Consider the following 23,034-nt stretch of genomic DNA (forward strand, 5'->3'; position numbering starts at 1 on the left):
ATCACTTAGCTTATTTTTGGTGCACCTCCATTTTGTTGGTCAATTCCCTCTTTTCATTATCCATTTTTCTAAAATTTCATACAAGTTTATCTCAGAAGCACAGAACTTTGCAGTCTCTGTATAAATTGAATAACAAATCCACAGTAACCAGTCACCTGCAGACTTTGAAAGAAGTCATGTAAATTGCTCACAAATTATGATGTCCATGTTATTTTTGTAGTGATTTGTGGACTGAAAAGCTGGGAGCCAACTTTGTGCTTTGTGCTATTAGTCACAGTTAATACACCATGGCAACTGAATTTTGAAACATTGTTTGGGGGTCTGGTTATTTCAGTCATGGTAACTTCCATTCCGTGCTTCATTTGCAAACTGCAAAGTGAGGACTGCTTATATATTTAAGTTGAGATAAAGTGTTGAAGGTAGTGTTTCTTTTTAAAGATTCCCCTCATTAAGTGATGTCTTTGCTTAACTAAACAACCCACAGTCCTTTTTTATTTAAGGAAGATGTCTACTCTAATTTACCCCAATTTCTTCATTGTCAGTGATTAAGAGCAAAAGCATAAACACTGATGTGCAAAGTTTACAATTCTTACCCACTTTTTTTTTTTTAAACAACTTTCTTGAGGTATAATTGACTCACAGTAAACTGCACATTAAATTAGAGTAAACGATTGGATGGGTTTTGACATACATACATGCTTTTGAAGCCATCACCACGAAAATAACTAATATCCATAAGCCAAAAATTGCATCCTAACTTTTTGTAATGCTTCTTTTTATTTCTTTCCCTGCTTCACGCTGTTCTATTCCAGGAAACCACTCCTCTGCTTACTGTCAGCATAGATTACTTGCATTTTCCAGAATTTTGTATAAATTATGCTTTGTCTGGTCTTTTCATTCAGCATAATTATTTTGAAATTTCTCCTTTTGATTCTTTTTTACTGTTGAGAAATACTGTATTCTGTGGATATATCACAGTTTATTTATCCATTCACTTGTTGATGGCATTTAAATGTTTCTAGTTTTGAGCAATTACATATAAAGTTGCTGTGAATGTTCATGTACGAGTCTTTGTGTGGAAATGTACTTTTATTTCTCTTGGCTGCATGCCTAACAGGGGAATGACTAGAGCCTGTGTTTCACTTTTTAGAAACATAGTTTTCTAGAAGCTTAACATTCCCACCGGTGAGGGATGAGAGTGCTGGTTGCTCCACATTTTTCCCCCTTTCCTGCTTTTTTGGGAATTATTTGAACATTATTTAATATTCCATTTTATCTCTTGTGACATCTCGTTATATAATTGTTTTTGGTGATTGCTCTAGGAATTATAAAATACCCATTTAACTTTTCATTCTCTGCTTAGAATCAATATTTTACTGCTTCATTTGGCATATAGAAACTTCATCACTCTTTATTCTCCATCATATATGTTGTCTCACATATTGCATTTACATACATTGTAAACCCCATCAGATAACATTAATACCTTTTTTTCAGCTATCAAGCATACTTGGTCAGTTTTATTTGCCTAGGTATTTATCTTTTCTGTTGCTCTCTCCTCAATCCTGATACCCCAAGTTTTCAAATATCATTTCCCTTCTGTCTGAAGGACTTTATCTGTTCTTTTAGAGCATGAACCAGAATTTCTGGCATGTGCATGCATGTATTTAACATGTACCAAAATTCCAGACACCCAGAAGGACAGCAGGTATTCATCACAGAGCACTTTGTTGGCTCCACATAGTTGAGGCTCAGTGAACCATTCTTACCCAGGAATGATAGAACCCTCCTGAAATCACAGAAGGAGACAAAGGCCAATCTTGCAAGTTTCTAAGGATAGCAGTCTCTGGCATGCTGTGTTAACTCTTTTTTTGCACGCCTTGCCTCCTTCCACACACACTCTGCCCTTGTTTACCTACCATATTACCCTCTTACTTTTCTTCATTTAACCCCTTTTAGTTCCCTTAAAATTCAGTCCTAAAGTCTTTAGGTTGGGCAGAAGTAGGCTTCCATACACAGGCTGGGATTAGAGTGAGCAGGCTGAGGAGGTAGTCTGTGGGGACTGACAAGCTCAGGTGATAGGAGTGTTAGGGAAGGCAGAAATCAAAGCCCATGCCTGGTAAGCAGTTTTCTTGTTGGGGACAGGGATGGTATTGGTGAAGGGAGATTGGTTACATTCGTTTGTATTGTTCAGATAAATAAACATATTAATGATAGTGAGAGCTACATTTCTCACTGTTCAGAGAAAGGAACTCAAGGAAGGGGTAATTACCTTTGTTCATGTTTGTATGGTATTTTACTGGTTTCAAGAAGCACAGATTACTGTTATTTGAAAAATCATCAAATATGAGTGCCTGGGTGGTTCAGTCAGTTAAGCATCTGAGTCTTGATTTTGGCTCAGGTCAGGATCTCAGAGTTGTGAGATCCAGATTTGTGTTGGGGCTTAAGATTCTCTCCTTCTCCCTCACCTCTCCCCCACCCCACCTCACCCATGCTCACTAGCTCTCCAAAAAAAAAAAAAAAAAAAAAGTAAAATTGAAAAATAGAAAAATATTTTAAGAAGAAATGGGAATTTCCCTGAAAAATATGAGAAATTTATTTTCTGGTGAAATACTGAAGGTCAGAGATGGCAGAACAACATAATGGTCTGGAGAGAAAGTGTCAAGAGTTCAGATCCCAGTTCAGCCAGTTATTAGATGTTTGGTGTTAGACAGATTACTTATGTCTTAGATTTATAATCAGAAAGAACAGTTACTAATATAAGCTACCACCTAGGAAATTTATCAGTTCAGATTAACACTTATTACACTTATTTTACTACTAATCACAGTGTCGACTAATGGTAGGCTCTTAATATTAGCTGTTACTGGGACGCCTGGGTGGCTCAGTTGGTTAGGCAGCTGCCTTCGGCTCGGGTCATGATCCCAGCGTCCTGGGATCGAGTCCCACATCGGGCTCCTTGCTCGGCGGGGAGCCTGCTTCTCCCTCTGCCTCTGTCTGCCTGTGCTCGCTCGCTCTCCCTCTGTTGCTGAAAAATAAATAAAATCTTTAAAAAAAAAAATTAAAAAAAAAAATATTAGCTGTTACTGTTACTGATCAAAGTCAGAAAAGTAGTGTTAGACCAGATATTTGAACCTAAGGCTTTGTTTGTGAAGACAAAGGCCTGTGTATATCTTTAAATCAAACATTTAATACACAAAAATGATTACTAAAATGTTTATAATATATACTGCTACTGTAAGGACATAAAAGTATCAATTTGTACCTTTTCTAGCACTGTGCATTTTTATTTTTTTAAAAATTGACGCATAGGCTAAAATTTTTCATATAGATAGCATCATGTTGGTCAGTAATGAATTCAGAAATCATTCTAGTTAAATTAACGTAAATGTTCCTTAACATCCAACAGACTAAGACATTCTAATAAGACTTTCACTGGACACTTACTAGTCATTGTAATGAGCACTTTTCATGTATTAACTCATTTAATCTTAATATCCTCTTCAGAATAATGATGGCTTACAGTTACGTAATATAAGAAATTTCATTCAACTTAATTTGTAAGAGTACTTCTTAATCATCTTTTTATAGATATTTAATTGGCTTTTTAAAAGTGTGCTTAATTGTTGTTTGACTATACTCATTGTATTTTACCTAAGGCCTAGAAACACTTCAGGGAATTTTTTTAAAAAATACTATAATTTGGGGTGCCTGGATGGCTCAGTGGGTTAAAGCCTCTGCCTTCAGCTCAGGTCATGATCCCAGGGTCCTGGGATCGAGCCCCGCATCAGGCTCTCTGGTCCACGGGGAGCCTGCTTCCTCCTCTCTCTCTCTCTCTGCCTGCCTCTCTGCCTACTTGTGATCTCTGTCAAATAAATAAATAAAAATCTTAAAAAAAAACCAAAACAAAACTGTAATTTAAGCTTTTGTCCACTAGGTGTCCTCAGTTAAGTTTAAGATAGCAGAATTTAACTTTTCGTGAAAGTTTATTTCAGTTTCTAAATATGTTAATAAAAATGTAATGAAGTACCTGGAGAAATTCTTTACATGTAATTGTAATTCTTTACATGTAATTGTACAAATACCTGTTGGTATTTTTTTAAACTCATGTAAGGTCTTTAAAAAATCTATAAATACCTTTTTTTAAAAAGATTTTATTTATTTTATTATTATTTACTGGACACAGAGAGAGAGAGCACAAGTGGGCAGAGCAGGAGGCAGAGAGAGAGGGGGAAGCAGACTCCCCACTGAGCAGAAAGCCTGATGCGGGGCTCAATCCCAAGACCTTGAGATCATGACCTGAGCCAAACAAAGGCAGAGGCTTAACCCACTGAGCCACCCAGGTGCTCCTCCATTTTTTTTTAAGATTATTTATTGATTTGTTGGAGAGAGGGAGAGTGCGAGCACAAGCAGGGGGAGCGGCAGGCCAAGGGAGAAGCAGGCTCCCTGCTGAGCAAGGAGCCCGATGTGGGTCTCCATCTCAGGACCCTGGCATCATGATCTGAGCTGAAGGCAGCAGCTTAACCAACTGAGCCACCCAGGCATCCCGTAAATCTATAAATACCTTTGAATGTGTGGTAGAAGATTTAAGCATTACTTGCAATTTTTGTACTACATGTAATTTTGGTGAAATAAGGATGTTTTTATGCTTAAATTACTTTATTATTGTTTAGTTTTATCTTTCCTTTCACCCTTTTCCATTTTTTTATTTTTTGAAGGGTTTTGGGACTGGAGTTAAACAAAGACAGAGATGTTGAAAGAATCCATGGCAGTGGAGTTAACACCCTTGACATTGAACCTGTTGAAGCAAGATAGTAAGTTTATAAATTTAACGGCCTTTTTTTTTTTGTTCAAAGTGAGATGTAGTAAAATCTTGATTTCAAATTACTTTCGTAAAGGTTCACAAAAAGTAGTAAAATTTCTAAATTGTGGCATTATAAATCTGACATTACTAATTTAATAAAAAAGATCACACCCTTAAAATGTTGCCAGGTAAACATTTCCAAACTACTTTATATAAATATATTCATTGTAACTGACATGGAACTTCCTTTGATACAGAGGGCTTTTAAGTGCTGGGGTATGTGCTTTAGGTACCAATTTAAAATAGAGTTGCTGTTCTGAAGGAGTTTAATGGGAAAAGAAATAGAATATAAAAAGTGAAACTATATGTTGGAGAATTAAGCTTGTAGAAATCCAGACCTTTATTTGAGCTCCTCCTGGGCTTTTCACTTAGCAGCTAAGTGACCTTCAGCAGTTGACCTAACCTTTTTAATCCTCAGTTGCCTTAGCTATACAGTGCTAACAATAATAGTTACCTGATAAGTTTTTAGTAATTTAATTGAGATTTTATGTGTAACATGATTAGCATAGGACCTGGCATATCATAAATGGTTGCCTCCACTCCTATTAATCAAAAGCATTATCACCTATACTTTAACTCCTTTGAGTCCATTGCCCATACAACAGTCAGAGTACTTTGAAAAATGCAAATATGAACATGTCATCCCCCCCACTTAAAACATCTTGATCCCATATTACTCTTAAAAGAAATTTCTAAAAGCTTCATGTGGTCTGTAGTTAGAACAAGTATAACAGTAACAGAAGTTTGTTGTATCATGTTGTGTTTGGCATTGCCCCAGAGTTTTTACATTATACTGAAGTGTTACTATTATTTACATTAAAATGAACCAGACAGGTTTGACAGAATTCTCTTTTTAATTTTCAGCCACTGTCATAGTCCCAGCTAGTAGTATATGGGAAACCTGAACAGTGAACACATTCTCACTTTAGCACATGGTTAAATCTAAGATGATCAGCAATAATTCTTTTCTTTGTTCTGAACTTTTCCAGATGCAACATAGCACCTCGCATTCAAGGTCAGCTGTGGGCCATTTGCTTATAAAATAATGACACTAACAGAAAGGGATAGCTGATTTCTTTTGATCATGGGTGCTGGTGGAAAAGGTATTCAGTGGTGCTTTTCCAGCCATCCATTTGGAATAGAGATCATTTGTCTAACCTGTGAAGTACATGAAGCCAGTAGGCTACCAGTTGTCCAAGTTAATGAGAAATATGAGAAATTACAAATTATATGTGCATAAAAAATGTGTGAGAAATACAGGCTGAGGAGTCTTTTTGCAGAACATATTGAGAAAAGTCAAGATTCTTACTACGGTGCTTTTCATCTTTGCGTGGTGAAATCTATAACTATTTCATTTGTTTGCCAAGACTTGTATTTTGCATTAAATCCTTTTGGCAGGGGCACCTGGGTGGCTCAGTGGGTTAAGCCTCTGCCTTCGGCTCAGGTCATGATCCCAGGGTCCTGGGATCAAGCCCTGCATTGGGCTCTCTGCTCAGCAGGGAGCCTGCCTCCCCCTCTCCCTCAGCCTGCCTCTCTGCCTACTTGTGATCTCTGTCTGTCAAATAAATAAATAAAATCTTTAAAAAAAAAAAATTCTTTTGGCAGCAAAGAGAATAATAAAAAGCAAAATACATGTTTAATGTAAATATTGATATTTACATTATTGATGTAAATATCAATAATGTAAATATTGATAATGTAATATTGATATTGATATTTTAAGAAAGTCAGTGCACATATAATTTGCTCAAAATACTTTTTAATATTTACTGACCATCATGAGAGTTTCAGTGATATCACTGAAACCAGAACAGAAACCAGAATATGCACATCTGGTAAAGAGGCATTTATTTCCAAAGTTAGGATTTATTTTAAGAAGTCTCCCTGAAAGTAATGTTTTCACAAGTGCAATTGCATAAAGTACATTTGCGTATCATTCTGTGAAGCTTGAATTTTCTTTGATATCTTCTAAATTCTTCTAAGCTATTGTTGTTCATCTTTAATAACAGGTTTTGTTGTTCATCTTTAATAACAGGTTTTCTTGTCCATGTAAAAACATGAAATTATATCTCTTACTGTGATTACTCTATAAGCAGAATAATAACCTCACAGTTAAATAATGTCATTGTTCACAGACCCTTCAAATTCAGAATCATTTAATTCCAATAGTGGTTCAGTTGTTCCATCCAATTAATAGAATCCAAGGAAAGCTTTTGGAAACCATTCTAGCAAAGATGAAACATCTTTCATTATTATAAATACAAATTAAATTCAGTTAAAATGCCCACCTTTGAATATAATTTTTTGTTTTTGCATTAAGAATACATGCAATGCCATGGTAAAAAAAAAAAAAAAGTATTTCACGAAATTCAAATAGGAAGCAAAAGTATTTTCAGAACTCGTTTTGATATACAGGTAACTCATAGTGTGCCCAAACAAGCTGCAAGATTTTATCAATGAAAATAAAAATTGTAGTTGTTAAAATTTATAAATATTTTCCTATATAAATACTTAGTTAACTACAAAAGTTTTGTGGTGAACACTTTAGCATGGCATTACTTGCTGTCTTTTTTTTACTACCCATCATCAATCAGATTTTTAGAACTGTTTTAGTGAAGAACTTTGAAGAATTACTTTTAAATAAACCTACTGTCCTACAATTTTTACTACCCATCATCAATCAGATTTTTAGAACGGTTTTAGTGAAGAACTTTGAAGAATTACTTTTAAATAAACCTACTGTCCTACAAATTGGTATTGAATTTTTCTTAAAACAGGTCTATAAATTATTGCTGCTTAGACATACTTTTGGTTCATGAACCCTTTGTAACTGGTTAACAACAAGATAAGGAGCTTGTACCAGAATGTACGTTTAGTACATCGCTAAGCACACAATTTGTTTTTAACAGCATGTCTTTCTCAGTGAAGAATGAATTGTGTTCATTTGTGGCACAAGCGCCTTATCTTTCACTTTTAGTAACAAAGAGACTAAAGAGGACAATAGAAAACAACTAATGTGTAACATTTAGAACAAGTATAAGTGATCAAATATCCCCACAAACCACAAAATATGGATGACTGGGAACAAATCACTGAGAGTTACAAGATCTGTGTGGTATCAGCGTCTATCTCAGAAGAGACAGTGAAAACCAGTGGAATAGCTAGTAGACCTGATAACTCCAAAATAACCAACGTTACTTGAAAGTTCAGCAAGCTGTTTTGACTACAATGGATAACACTGGGAAAGGATGACATATTCCCAATTATTAAGGGGTTCACAGTAAGACTGGAAGGGGCTGGAGTTTTCTGGGCCCTATGATCTCTCCAGCTAATCAACTTAAGATCTCCTAAAGGGGAAAACCCTATAGTGAGGAGAAACTGCTTGGAATAGAATCCAAATTGAGCAGTATAGGGACAGTAGAAAAGAGGGAAAAGATGGCCCAGGAAAAAAAAATTGAGGAGGTAAACAGAACAAAGAAACCTCTGAAAGTGAGGTGCAATGTATTGAACATTTTATTAAAAAAAAAAAAAGATATTCTAGAGATACAAAATTTAAATATTATTCTAAACCAAGACTCCTTTCTATAAAAGTTTTTAAAAATTAATTTCAGAGGCGCCTGGGTGGCTCAGCAGGTTAAGGCCTCTGCCTTCGGCTCGGGTCATGATCCCAGGATCCTGGGATGGAGCCCCACATCGGGCTCTCTGCTCAGCGGGGAGCCTGCTTCCCCCCTCTCTCTCTGCCTGTCTCTGCCTACTTGTGATCTCTGTCTGTCAAATAAATAAATAAAATCTTTAAAAAAATTAATTTCATGTAAATATGAGCAAAATAATGGGATTTAAATCAAAGTCCATTCAAAATTATTATAAGAACAAAGAGACAAAGTAATATCCGTTTAGACAGTGTAGCTGTGCCAGAAAGATATATCTATGAAATAGTTGAGAACTCTAACCTAGTATTTTAAAACTAGCTAAGTGTCATTTTAAAAAGATAAAAGATCTGAAAGAAAAAAGTTGAAATTAAGAAAACTCAGAAATGAGGGGCGCCTGGGTGGCTCGGTGGGTTAAGCCTCTGCCTTCGGCTCAGGTCATGATCTCAGGGTCCTGGGGTCGAGCCCCGCATTGGGCTCTCTGCTCAGCAGGGAGCCTGCTTCCCCCTCTGTCTCTGTCTGCCTCTCTGCCTACTTGTGATCTCTGTCTGTGAAATAAATAAATAAAATCTTTAAAAAAAGAAAACTCAGAAATGAGATGAACAAACTCAAGAAAAAGTAATAAATGGCAGATGTTTCAGAAATGAAGACTAAAGCATAAAGAATACAAGCAAATGAATACAAGAGGTAATAGCTTAGAAACAGATGGTAGAAAAGTGGATATTTTAAAAAATCAAGGAGAAATGGAGAAAGATAAAGAATTCAAGAAATGGGGACACATGTGGGAGATAGACAAAGAAGACCCAGCATACATTTAATTGGAATTCCCAGAGAAGAAACCCAAAGGAAGAGAACAGAGTCAATATTAAAGGTATACTCCAAGAAAAGTTTCCTAAAATAAATAAGATTTAAAACTACATATAAGGGAAAGAAAATCCTATTTTAACTAAACTAATTTGGGGCTTTATTCCCAAAGAAATTAAGCTTATTATCTCATATGTTCAGGGAAATAAAACATGAGTCAAGGGTTGTATATCCAGCCAGATTGATTTTCAAGTACAAAAGAACAGACAAATTGTCAATAACATATAAGAATTCAGGGACGGTTGCTCTCATTAGCCCTTTCTTAGCAATTTACCAAAGAGTAAAATCAGAGAACCAGATGAGACAGAAACATGAGCTTTGGTTATGAGCAATAAGATTAACAAATAGCAATTCTTCATTTAGATATATAAACCCATAGATCTGTCTTTTCTGCTAGATTGAAAGACACAAACAATGCCTGTTTTACAGACAATTATATTAGCAGAGTGCCTAACATTTCAGGTGGTCAAAGTTGAATAAAGTGAGTAAATGTGTTTTTAATATTAAATATTAAATATTTTAATATTAAGTATAACATTTATTAATCCTTTATTTTTTGTGAGGCAGTATAAAACTCAGATAAAACTTTTATCTTTACATCATCTTGATGACTTAGATGAAAATGCACCCCTTTTCACAAGTGTTTAAAGACTTAGACAGGTGAAGTAACTTGCCCAGAGTCAGATAACTAGTATCAGTAATAGCTGGTCTGATACCATTTTCATTTATCACAATTTTTTTAAGGATTTTTAAAATTTATTTGACAGACAGAGATCATAAGTAGGCAGAGAGGCAGGCAGAGAGGAAGGAAAACAGGCTCCCTGCTGAGCAGAGAGCCCAGTGCAGGGCTCGATCCCAGGACCCCGGGACCATGACCCAAGTGGAAGGCAGAGGCTTTAACCCACTAGCCACCCAGGCGCCCCATCACAATTTTAATTAAGATATTAAGAATCAGAGAAAAAAAAAGATATTAAGAATAACTTCATAATATTTTACTTTCTTAATTAAGATAGATCTTTTGCCATCTTGTTTTTACTGTCCTTTTTGGAATTATAAAGGTGAACTTTAAATGGTCACAGGTTGAATCTTTCTATATTAATTCTACAAATACTAGATTGAGGAATTTTACTTTATTAAAAATTCTGTATTAATGAAGATTTACTCTGTATTGTATTTGTGGATGTAATACATTTGGGTGTTTATGGATCAGTAATTTTCAGAACTATATAATAAATGAAGTACATAAAATGATAAATTAATGTGAACTTTTTTATTATTAGCATGTTATCAGGTGGTTCAGATGGTGTGATTGTACTTTATGATCTTGAGAACTCCAGCAGACAACCTTATTACACATGTAAAGCAGTGTGTTCCGTTGGCAGGTGTGTATTAAAAATGTAATTCATGAACTTTTTGCTTTAAATGCAAAACATGAAGGGGCGCCTGGGTGGCTCAGTTGTTAAGTGTCTGCCTTTGGCTCAGGTCATGATCCCAGAGTCCTGGGGTCGAGCCCCACATCGGGCTCCCGGCTCAGTGGGGATTCTTCTTCTCCCTCTTACACTCTCCCTGCTTGTGTTCCCTCTCTTGCTGTCTCTCTCTGTCAAATAAATAAAATCTTAAAATAAATGCAAAACATGAAAATAGCAGTCATATGATTGTTTCAGGCAGATTATTCAAATGTCACATTTCACATGGATATCCCTTGATGTTTTCTTGAGTAAAAACCTTTGATCATGTCCTTTTTTTGTACACCTAGTTAGCATGCCGCAGTTTAATCATAGTTTTTAGTACCACTTAGCATAAGATTTATTTCTAAGTCTTCCAGCTAATTATAAACAAAAATTTTATTTTTCAACTGATATTAAATAGAACAAAAAGATTAATGACTAGAAGCAGTAAATATACTGGCAGTCCCTCACCAAACACATACATATACACACCTACACACAACCATCTTATCTCTCTACCTACTCAAAGCTGCCTAACTTAACATACCTCTCTTTGTCCTAAGTCTTTGGAACTATTCTTTACTGGCTTTCTAGTCTTATGAGAATTATTTTTCAGCATCTAGAAAGATGTTTTGTGACTTATAATTTGTTCATAATGGTTACTTAATTCTTCCTTGTCACCTGTATCCAATCCAATATTTAGCACAGCTTTGAGGTAACGGGGAGAAAAGGTGTTGAGAAGATGCTTTCAAGAGGAAAAACTTCATGAACATTAATATCAATAATCACCCTGTATTAAAACTGTTGCCACAGCACTAGAATAGGTACATAAGTCCATGGAGTATTTGGGAGGAGATTTGCAATTGTTTCTTGGCTCTGATGCTTCACTTTGGAAATAAAGATTTGGGACACTATTTCTCTGAACCTCAGATTATTTTGTTTTAGAGATAAATTATACTTGTAAGGTTTTTTGTGAGTATTAAATGAAATACTGTCTTTCAAAAAGCATGTTAAAAATTGTAACCACACCGTGAAATAATATAATTATAGGGACACTTGGTACACAACAAGAGAGCACCTTAAGTAGTCTGAAACTTGGTTTCTAAGAGGCTTATACCATTTTATACTCTCACTGCACTCGTACCAAAAAAAACCCCCTGAATTTAAAGTGTAAGATAGTCATATTAATTCATTTAATTCATTATTTTCTTTTATCTTAAATAACATTTTAACATTGTTTAATTTGTTATATATCAAAATAGTATTTTCATATATACTTCATGCTATCTGATGTTATTCCTGAGGAACTGTGATCTACTTTTCTGGTAGTTAAAGTCAAGTAAATGTTTAGTGTGTCAATCTTTTGTTTTACCATGACATTCTTCTTGGATTCACTTTATGTCTGTAAAAGCGTAACTTTAAATGTAAATGGGCATACAGTGAACATGTTTGCAAAATGAGTTAAAGTAGCATTTTTTATATCTGAAGATTTGATAATCTAATTTTACAAAATAATTTCACTTAAAGTTTTTATTAAGTTAGTATGGCTTAGAATGTTTGCTGATATTTATTTTTGCTTTACTTAATGCGTATGTTCTTGGGCACCAAAAAGATTCTCTTTCTGTACCAAAATTCTCATTAAATGAGAACAACAGGTCATACCTGATAAGATAATAATATAATATTTTGTTCTATTCTTAAATTTAAATTTAAAATATAAATGAGCTTTTATTTTTAATGAGTACATTAAAGATTTGTTTTATTATAGCTGGAAAATTTTGGTATACATGAAGGTTTTTAGGAGCAAATAGAAATCAGTTCTCCTGGGAGGGAGACAAACCATAAGTGACTCTTAATCTCACAAAACAAACTGAGGGTTGCTGGGCAGAGGGGGGTTGGGGGGGGGGGTTATGGACATTGGGTAGGGTATGTGCTATGGTGAGTGCTGTGAAGTTTGTAAACGTGGAGATTCACAGACCTGTACCCCTGGGGGATAAAATATATATATATATATGTTTATAAAAAATAAAATTATAAAAAGACAAAAAAAAAAAAAAGAAATCAGTTCTCCTTGTTTTAAGCAGAAATTTATTGGAAAGAAATTTTGTATCTCATATAACTGGTGGAAAGGTAAGAGAATCAAATGTGGAAAAGGAGCGGAAGGTAAAAGAAACTAAGGCAAAGAAAACAGTCGGGGTCACACCACAGGAACAATTTAGTTTGGGTTCTGCTACATGTCACCAACACAGACTCTCAACTCCAAGACTATGAATAATTGTTAAATATCCCTGAGTTTTGCATTCCTACTTAGAGTTTTAGAGTCCCAGGCAGGTTTGGGGAAGCTTAAACCATATATCCATGCCCTTACTGCTGAGGGAAAGGGAAAGAAAATATCTGGAGTCCCTAGCTTTCTGTAACAAGAAGCAGTAAAATAAGGGAGATGTCCCTCAAATAGGAGGAGTTTGGATCCAACTTAAATAAAAGTTCCAGGTATCCACTCCACAACCAAAAAGGCAAGTATCCACTATACAACCAAAATGTAATCATCCCTTTCCCAAAAGGTGATAGATCCTCAGTCTGCTTAATTACTACATCCAGCTCCAGTTCAAGATAAAGTCCATTCTTCCACTAGTTTTACATGATCTTTTATCGAATTATGCAACCTGTGGACTCAGTTTGTTTTTAACCTGTATAAAATAATGGAGGCAAGAGAGAGGAAAGAAAATGGAAATCAGTTAAAATATATAAATTATACATGACATAGAAAGGAATCATGGGTAAACCCCATAGTCCTTTTTTGCAGCTCTCTCAATGCCAGAACTAAAGCATAGAACTTTAAGGCTTTACTTCATGTTCTCATTCATTCAAGTGCTTAATGTCCTTCATCCTGTATTGATCCAAACCTTCATCTTTAGGAATCAGAAACCATGATGGTCCTATCTGTGTAGGATTTCAATAGTCTTCTGTTAACTTTCGTTTATTCATTTTGTTATGGAAAATTTCCAGCATATACGAAAGGAGAGAGTGGTATAGTGAACTATGTACCCATCACACAGCTTCAGCAACTGTCAGTCATAACCAATCTTGTTTGATCTCTAACCCCACCCACCCACTGAGGATTATTTTGAAGCAAATCCCGGAAGCGTATTATTTCATTCATTATTGTTTATATCTCTAAAAATAGAGACTTTATTATCTCACACAATAATTCCTGATATTAAATACCACTTGGTGTTCAAATTTCCATCATTGTCTCATAAGTGTTACTTAATGACCAGTTTTTGTGAATTAAAATTTAGTAAAGTAATACATATACTGTATTTATCATCAGCTCAGAACATATACTCTTCCTTTAGGACAGCATGTTTCCCTCATGAGGTAGTGTATTATAGCTACTATCATAACTGAGTCTTCAACAGATCATGCTTCTATAGGTGAAGGGATACATAAGAGTGGTGCCTTGGACATCTACCAATTAATTGCATTCTTCTGACATTGAGTAAATTCCTTGATCAGAAGCAATATTGCATGGGATACCATGGAACTATCTATGTGAGGCATTCAACAATTCTAAGAATGATAATACTGATAAAATGGTTATTTGGGAAAAGCATATCCAAAATCAAAAAGGGTGTCTCTTCCAGTAGGGAAAAATCAGTGCCCCTTCCATGAAGAGGTTCAGTGTAGCTGGCTTATTCCTCCAGGCCCAACTACAGAAATAGGAAGGCTCCCATTTAATGACCCTTCATAGGAAGCTGGCCTCCACATTACACTACAGAAGCCTGAAACTAGAGGTGCCTGGACATTCTCCTCTGGAGAGCTGAGATGCAGGCCTGTGATCTAGGTTTGGCCATTCATATTGTCCTACTTGAGGCTGCTACTTGTTAGTATAGTATAAGTTTTGAAACACATGTAAATCAAGTATTTCTAAATTTTGATTGCTATTTTGTAGAAACCATCCTGATGTTCACAAATACAGTGTGGAGACTGTACAGTGGTATCCTCATGACACCGGCATGTTTACATCAAGCTCCTTTGATAAAACTCTGAAAGTGTGGGATACAAATACATTACAAGTAAGTATATTTTATATTAAAACCTTTCCAAAGGGGAATTGAACCTTAAACCATTTTAGTGTGATTATTTGCCAAGATGTTATGTATGTGGTGGTTGAGGAGAGCTAGACTGCTTGAGTCCACGTCTTGGCTCTGCAGCTGACTATCTCTGTGACATTAGGCAAGTGTCTGCACCTCTGTTTCAGTTTCCTCACTTGTGAATGGGGGTAGTGATTATATCTTATAGAATGGTTGTAAACATGTTGATATATGTAAAGTACCTAGAACAATGGTTAGCATATCATAAGTGCTCAAAAAACATTAGTTATTATTATTATCTTTATTATTTGAAAATTATTGTCTAGTGATCTAAGGAAGAAAATTGGATTTATCATCTATTGACCTAAAACCTTAAAGGAAAAGAAATTACTAATACTATTGCTTAGTAAAGGTAGACACTAAATAATAAAGGTAGATAATAAAAGGGCACCTAGGTGGCTCAGTTGGTTAAGTGTCTGCTTTTGGCTCACATCATGATCCCAAGGTCCTGGGATGGAGCCCTACATCCAGCTGCCTGCTCAGTGGGGAGCCTGCTTCTCCTTCTCCTTCTGTCTCCTGCTCCACTGCTTGTACTGTCTCTCTCTTCCTCTCTCTGTGTCAAATAAATAAAATCTTTAGAAGAAAGATAGACAATAAAAAATAGTTTTTATGATATTTGGTTAAATTTATATATCTAATGCTAATCCTTTCTCTGAATTCTAGTCCCATATGTCTCTACCTGTCTACTAAACGAACCTCTCTCACTTGAATAATAGGTTAATCTCCTCAAGTCTCACAGGTTCAAATTGAACATGATCACTCCTCACATCCATTTTGTTCTCAAATCTTAGCAGTTCTTTCTTTAAACTCTCCCATGTTTTCTTCTCTTTCTCTCACCAACACTGTACATCTAGACTACTCCTAAAAACTCGTAAGTGGTATTCCTGCATTACTTCGCTTACCATATTTTCCATGGTAAGTTCTACCCCAGAACTTAACTTATAAAGTGGTTTCATTGTGCCTCTACCCAAAACCTCTAAGGACTTCCATTGTCTCAGTTCATCCTGGTGTTCTAAGTTATCCCATCCTCAACCTCTACTCCCTCAACCTCAGCTTCTGCCTCTTTTCCACCTAAATTATTTGCTGTCTCTAAATGATCTTTTGTCTTATAATCACATCTTGATTGTATTATAGTCCCTTTCTCAAGTTCCTTTCCCTATGCAACTATTTTGTTTCTTAATTGTCCAAATTTTATATCCTTTAACCAACATCTCCATATTTTGTGTTTCCCCCCTCCCCTACCAATCCCTCATAACCACCACTTTATTCTGTTTCTGTGAGTTTGACAATATTTTATTGTGTATTACTTACATGTGAAATCTACATAATATATAATAGTTACTATTCTGTGACTTATTTCACTTAGCATAATGCCCTTAAGGTCTACCTTTGTTGTCATAAATGGCAAGATATCCTCCTTTCTTGTGGCTGAATAATATTCCATTGTACAAAAATACCATATCTTCTTTGTCTCTTCATACACTCATCGATACTTAGGTTGTTTTGATGACTTGGCTGTAATAAATAATGATGCAATGAACATGGGAGTAAAGATATCTCTTCAGGATAGTGCCTTTGTTTCCCTTGGATATATAGCTAGAGGTGGAGTTGCTGGATCATAAGGTAGTTCTGTTTTTAATTTTTTGAGAAACCTCCCTTCTGGTTTCCATGGGCTGTACAAATTCACATTCCCACCAACAGTGCACAAGGGTTCTCTTTTCTCCATACCCTCACCAACACTTGTTACCTTTTGTCTTTTTGATATTAGCCATTCTAACAAGTGTGAGGTGATAGCTCACTGTGGTTTTGATTTGCATTCCCCTGATGATTAGTGATGTTAAGTACTTTTTCATGTACCTAGTGGCCACTTGTTTGTCTTCTTTAGAAAAATGCCTATTCACTTCCTCTGCCCATTCTTTAAATTGGATTGTTCATGGTTTTTGGCTATTGAGTTGTATGAGTTCTTTATATAGTTTGGATGTTAACCCTGTATCAGAACACATGATTTGCAAATTTTTTCTCCCATTCAGCAAGTTGTCTTTTTATCTTGTTGATGGTTCCCTTGCTGTGCAGAAGCTTTTTATTTGATGTATAGTTCCACTTGTGTATTCTCCCTTTGCTGTCTTTGTTTTTGGTGTCAAATCTAAAAAATCATCACCCAGAGACTGGTAACAGGGAGCTTACTGCTTTTGTTTTCTTCTGGGAGTTTTATGGTTTCAGGTCTTAGATTCAAGTCTTTAATCTAGTTTTTAAAGACTTATTTGGAGCCCAGCTCATGACCCTGAGATCAAGAGTTGGACACTTGACGAACTTAGCCACCCAAGTACTCCTCAAGTCTTTAACCTATTTTGTAATTTATTTTTGTATGTGGTATAGGAAAGTGGTCCAGTTTCACTCTTTTGCCTGTTGCTGCCTGATTTTCCTAATGCTGTTTCATGAAGAGACTCTCTTTTCCCCCATTTTATATTCTTGGCTCCTCTCTCATAAATTTATTGACTGTATATGCATGGGTTTATTTCTGGGCTCTCTATTCTGTTCCGTTGATCATTGTGTTTGTTTTTATGCCAATACCATATTGTTTTGATTACTGTAATTTTAATTACAGTAAAATTTAATTTTGTAAAATATTTTGAAATCAAGAAGTATGATACCTATAGCTTTTTTCTTCTTTCTCAAGATTGCTTTAGCTATTCGGGATTTGGTGGTTCCATACAAATTTTAAGATTTATTTTTCTGTTTCTATAAAAATGCCATTGGAATTTTGATAGCACTTGCACTGAATCTGCAGATTGCTTTCATTAGTATGGACATTATAATCATGTTAACACTTGTAATCCATGAGCATGGAATACCCTTTCATTTATTTGTGTCTTCAGTTTCTTTCATCAATATCTGATAGTTTACAGTGTATATATCTCTTACCTACTTGGTTTAATTTATTTCTAGGTATTCCATTCTTTTTGATGCAGCTATAAGTGGGATTATTTTCTTAATCCCTCTTTCTGATAGTTCATTATTGGTGTATAGAAACACAACAGATTTTTATATCCTTCAGCTTTATCGAATTTGTTTATTAGTTCAAAGAGGTTTTTGATGGAATATTTGGGGTTTTCTATACATATTATCATATCATCTGCAAATAGAGTTCAAATTCTCCTTTAGTTTTGTGCTTTTTTTCCTTGTTTCATTCCCCAGGCCAGGATTTCTTCCTTTCCCTTTTTTTTTTTTTTTTTTTTTTAGTGTCATTTATTTTAGAGACAGAGAGAGAGAGAGAAAGAGAGCAGGAGCAGGAGGGGCAGAGGGAGAGGTAGGGAGAGAGAGAATCCTCCAGTAGATTCCACGCTGAGCATGGACCCAGACATGGAGCTCAATCTCGTGACCCTGAGATCATGACCTGAGCCAAAACCTAGAGTTGAAAGCTTAACCTACTGTGCCACCCAGGCACCCCCTGGCTAGGACTTCCAATGCCAAGTTGAACAAAAGTGGTAAGGTATCGGCATCCTTGTCTTGTTCCTGATCTTAGAAGGAAAACAATCTTCCAGGAGAAACTATCAGCTTCTCCTTGTTGAAGAAGAGGTGAGATTAGCTTGTGGGCTCATGAGATAAGCTTATAGGCTTATCACCTATCTGTGTGTGTGTGTGTGTGTGTCTATGTGTATTCTTTATTACGTTGAGATCCTTTGCCTCTGTATTTGTTTTTTTTAAGAAAAAAATGCATCATACTTTATAATAAAAGTCACTCTTCATTCCTGATTCTTTAAAAATTCTTAACATTCTAGGAACATAAGAGAAATTCCTTAATTTGGTAAGGAGTATCTTTTTTTTTTAAGGATTTTACTTATTTATTTCACAGACAGAGATCACAAGTAGGCAGAGAGGCAGGCAGAGCGCCTGATGCGGGGCTCGATCCCAGGAGCCTGGGATCATGACCTGAGCTGAAGGTAGAGGCTTAACCCACTGAGACACCCAGGCACTCCAGGAGTATCTATTTTTTTAAAACACACCTAAAGCAAACATTTTGTTTGTTGGTAAATTATTGAGAGCTTTCTCTTTTGAGTTATCTCTATTATCCCCTCCCTTTAACATTATATGGGAAGTCCCAGGCAGTAAAATAAAGCAAAAAAAAAAAAAAAAGAGAGAGAGAGAAATGAAAGGAATTTAAACTGTCATTCACAGATGACATGACTGTGAGCATAGAAAATCCAAAGGAATCTCTAACCAATTATTAAAATTAATATGAGTAAACTTAGCAAAATTGCTGGATATAAGGTCAGTTGCATTTCTGAATTTGAGACACAAAGAATTATGAATTTTGGGAGTATTTTCATTAACAATTGCATCAGAAATCATCATATTCCTAGTAAGAAATTGAAAAGTATAGAAGACCACTCAACACCACACAGGTAACTATAGAATAATTATGATACAAGTTAAGATTTAAATAAATGGTGGGATATACCATATTCAAGAGTTAGAAAGGTCAGTATTGTAAAGGTACCAGTTTTACCCCGAGTGATCTATAGAATCAGTGCATTTCTAATCAAAATATTCACAGGACTCTTTTTTATGGAAGTGGGCTAAGACCATAAATTTAATTACACTAATTAAGGTGGTATGGTATCAATAGAAGTGAAAAAAAAAAAAAACAGTGATAATCAAGAAACAAAAACAGGATAATCAAGAAACACACCTATACATATACCATCATTTGATTTATGATACAAGTAACACTGCACTACGTTGGGGAAGTAATGGTCTTTTCCACAGACTATGCTGGATCAACTAGGTATCTGTAAAAAATAAAACAAACAAAAAAACCCAAAAACTAATCTTTACCCTTACCCCACAACAGACAGAAAAGAAATCTACCAATTTCAGGTAGATTACTAGGTATAAAAACATAAAATAAAACTTAAAGGAAAAAAAAAAAACAGGAAAATACCTTCATGGTTCAAGATAGGTAAAAACACAAAAGGGTTTAAACCAAGAAGAGAAAGATTGATAAATTGAACTACATTAAGATTAGGAAGCTCTGTTCATCAAAAAACATTAAGAGAGTAAAAGAATAGGCCATGAATTCAGTGGAAGATGATATATGTGACAGATGCATACATCTGAAAAAAGACATATACAAATTATATAAAAAATAGAAAAATTAAAAGACTGGAAACGCATAGAGAACTAGGCAGCAGAATTTTTTTTTTTTAAGATTTTAATTAATTTATTTATTTGAGAGAGAGAGAGAAACATGGGGCTCTATCCCAGGACCCTGAGATCAGGATCAGAAATCAAGAGTCAGGGGCACCTGGGTGACTCTCAGTGGGTTAAAGCCTCTGCCTTCGGTTCAGGTCATGATCCCAGAGTCCTGGGATTAAGCCCCACACTGGGCTTTCTGTTCAGCAGGGAGCCTGCTTCCCACCCCCCCGTTGCCCCCCCCCCCCCGCTGTTCTGCCTACTTATGATCTCTGTCTGTCAAGTAAATAAATACAATCTTAAAAAAAAAAAGAAAGAAATCAAGAGTCAGGCGCTCAACTGGCTGAGTTATCAGGTGCCCCCAGGCAAAACATTTGCTTCGACACTTCATAAAAGAGGATATCTAAATAGCTAATAAATAAATACACTCAACTTATTAATTGAGCACGTAGATGCTTTAATTAAATCCACAATGAGGTACCTCTCTACATCCTCCAGAATAGCTAAAATTAAAGGGTCTGATAAAAAGTAACAAGTGTATCTGTTGCTGTTGAGATTACAGTTGGTAAACAGATTTGGTATTAACTGTGGGTTTCTTGTTACCTAGAAGTTACACTTTTGAGTATATAAATGCATACGTATGTGTACCAAGGGACGTTTATAAGAATGTTCATATCAGCACTATTCATGATAACCAAAAACTGGAAAAAATCCAAATATCCATTACCAGTCAAATGATATCTGGCACATTTTACATTGAAATACTATCTAGCAATGACAAGGGAACACTCACTTCTATATCAATAAAATGTATGAATTTTATATAATATAGAACAAAATAATCAGATACAAAAGAGTACTTAATATATAATTCCTATTCAAAAATTGGCAAAACTAAAGTGATAGGAGTATGGTGGTTATCTTTCTTGGTGAGGGTTGAAAGGGGGTGTAGGGAGCTTTTGTGGGGTGTTGTAATACAATGTAATGTTCTATGTTATAATGCAGGTGGTGGTTACTTTGTGAAAGTTCACTTCATGAAAATTCATTGAGCTGTACCCTTATGATCTGTATATTTTTCTGTATGTTACTTATACTTCAGTTAAAAATGTGGTTTAAAGATTAATAACCCATACATTTGCATTTTCTTTCATTAACATTGACTTCTTTTTTAAAAATCTAAGAAAAAATATTTTGATTTCAAATTTTCTTTAGAACATAAATGTTTTTGCCAACCAAAAATAGTGTTTCATGGGGGTGTCTGGCTGGCTCAGTTAGTAGAGCATGTAACTTTCAATCTTGGAGTTGTGAGTTTGAGCCCCACGTTGGGTGGAGTGATTACTTAAAAAATAGTATTTCATGAATTCATAGTTCTATCTGATAGGCAGAGCATTTTATTGATAAGAACTTTGAAAGCATTCGATAAGAAATAATTTTTTGTGCATGTGCTAGGTACAAAGAAAAATTAAGAGGGCATGATATTGTCCTTTTCCATATCCTCTATCCCTGTCACTAATTTTTCCTATTAATGCACATATTATATATATATCATACTTTTACTTCATCTGAGCTTTCCATAAATGTGTTTTTATAGCTAGAGCACATGATATGGCCTAAAGGAATATCTTCTCTAGAGACTTCTCTGTTACACATTAGGGTAAAGAACAACTTTTTCTCATTCCGAGTTTTCTTAGAATTTTGGATAATGGAATATAAATCAGAAAATACAGATGTCGGTATCCAGGTCATGTTCTCTAGAAATGAGTAAGATTCTTGGATATATTCAACAGTATGTATTCAATTTCTGTTACATGTTAAAGCTGGGGATTCATTGCCAAGGAGCTTCAGTTTAGTAAAGAAAACAAATGATTGTGCTCGCTTCGGCAGCACATATACTAAGAAAACAAATGATTTAACAAGAAATAACAGTGAAGGCCAGAAGGGACTATAATGATGAAAGTGTACAGTGTTTTAGCAGGATCACCTAACCTATGGAGAATCAGGGAAGGCTTTGTAGAGCAAGTGGTGCTCTGGCTTTTGGCTGAAATGAAGGATGATGAGTCCACAGAAGGAGGATAAGAGTTCCAGTCCTTGGAACAACATGAGAAAACTCTTTGGGGTAACAGTGAATGTGACATTTTAAAAACTGAAAGCTACTCACAATGGCCAGAGTGCCAAAGGACAGTAGCCAGAGAGAAAGCCAAATAGGTAAGCAGTGTCTGTATCATGAGGGGCCTTGTTATTTTTATTTTTATTTTTATTTTTATTAAGTAGGTTGAATATTTTCCTAGGAGAAGAAGCAAGCTTTTTAATAGTCTAAGCAGTGGCCAAAAATGAAAACATCAAATTGCTGTTTTAGGTGAAACAGTCTGGATATGATACCAATTGGCTGGAAGGTAGCAAGAGGAGAGTCAAAGAGACCAGGGAGGAGGTTGCAGTAATCCAGGCAGGAGTCAGTAGATCCTTGCTTGACTGGAGTAATGGCAATGGAATAAAAAGATAGGAGAGGATTACAGACATTTGACAGGAGTTGCAAGTTGATAAGCTATCAAAAGTAGTGAAAAATCAAGAATTTCAGGGAAATGCAAATCAAACCCACAGTGAGATGACTATTTCATACCTTTTAGGATTGCTGTAATCAAAAAGACAGTAACAAATGTTGAGTAGGATATGGATGAACTGGAACAATCATAAATTACTGGTGGGAATGTAAAATGGTACAGCTGTTTTGGAAAACAATTTCTGAAAAAGTAAACATATATTTAGCATATGACCCAGGAATTCCACTCCTGTGTATATACCCAAAGCGAAATGAAAACATAACTTCACACAAAACTTGTAGACAAGTGTTCATAGTGGCATTATTC

The 23,034-nt window shown here is 35.4% G+C and overlaps 1 protein-coding gene across 5 annotated transcripts in view; it reads left to right on the plus strand.

Annotated features, from left to right (window-relative positions):
- ERCC8 (ERCC excision repair 8, CSA ubiquitin ligase complex subunit) overlaps window positions 1–23,034 on the plus strand; it is a 59,687-nt gene that overhangs the window by 5,393 nt on the left and 31,260 nt on the right. For 4 of the 5 annotated variants that reach the window (XR_004381667.1, XM_032849986.1, XM_032849993.1 and 1 more), the window contains exons 2-4: window positions 4,719–4,814; window positions 10,656–10,757; window positions 14,776–14,899. Coding sequence is in view for 4 of the 5 variants with exons in the window: in XM_032849986.1 (XP_032705877.1) it covers window positions 4,719–4,814; window positions 10,656–10,757; window positions 14,776–14,899 (322 nt within the window). In the remaining variant the exon portion in view is untranslated. Of the gene's footprint in view, window positions 1–4,718; window positions 4,815–10,655; window positions 10,758–14,775; window positions 14,900–23,034 lie in introns of those variants that run through there. The other variant, XM_032850004.1, reaches the window with a different exon arrangement.

This window comes from Lontra canadensis, unplaced genomic scaffold, assembly GCF_010015895.1.
Source record: "Lontra canadensis isolate GAN:19392208 unplaced genomic scaffold, GSC_riverotter_1.0 scaffold4, whole genome shotgun sequence".
NCBI classification, from domain to species: domain Eukaryota; kingdom Metazoa; phylum Chordata; class Mammalia; order Carnivora; family Mustelidae; genus Lontra; species Lontra canadensis.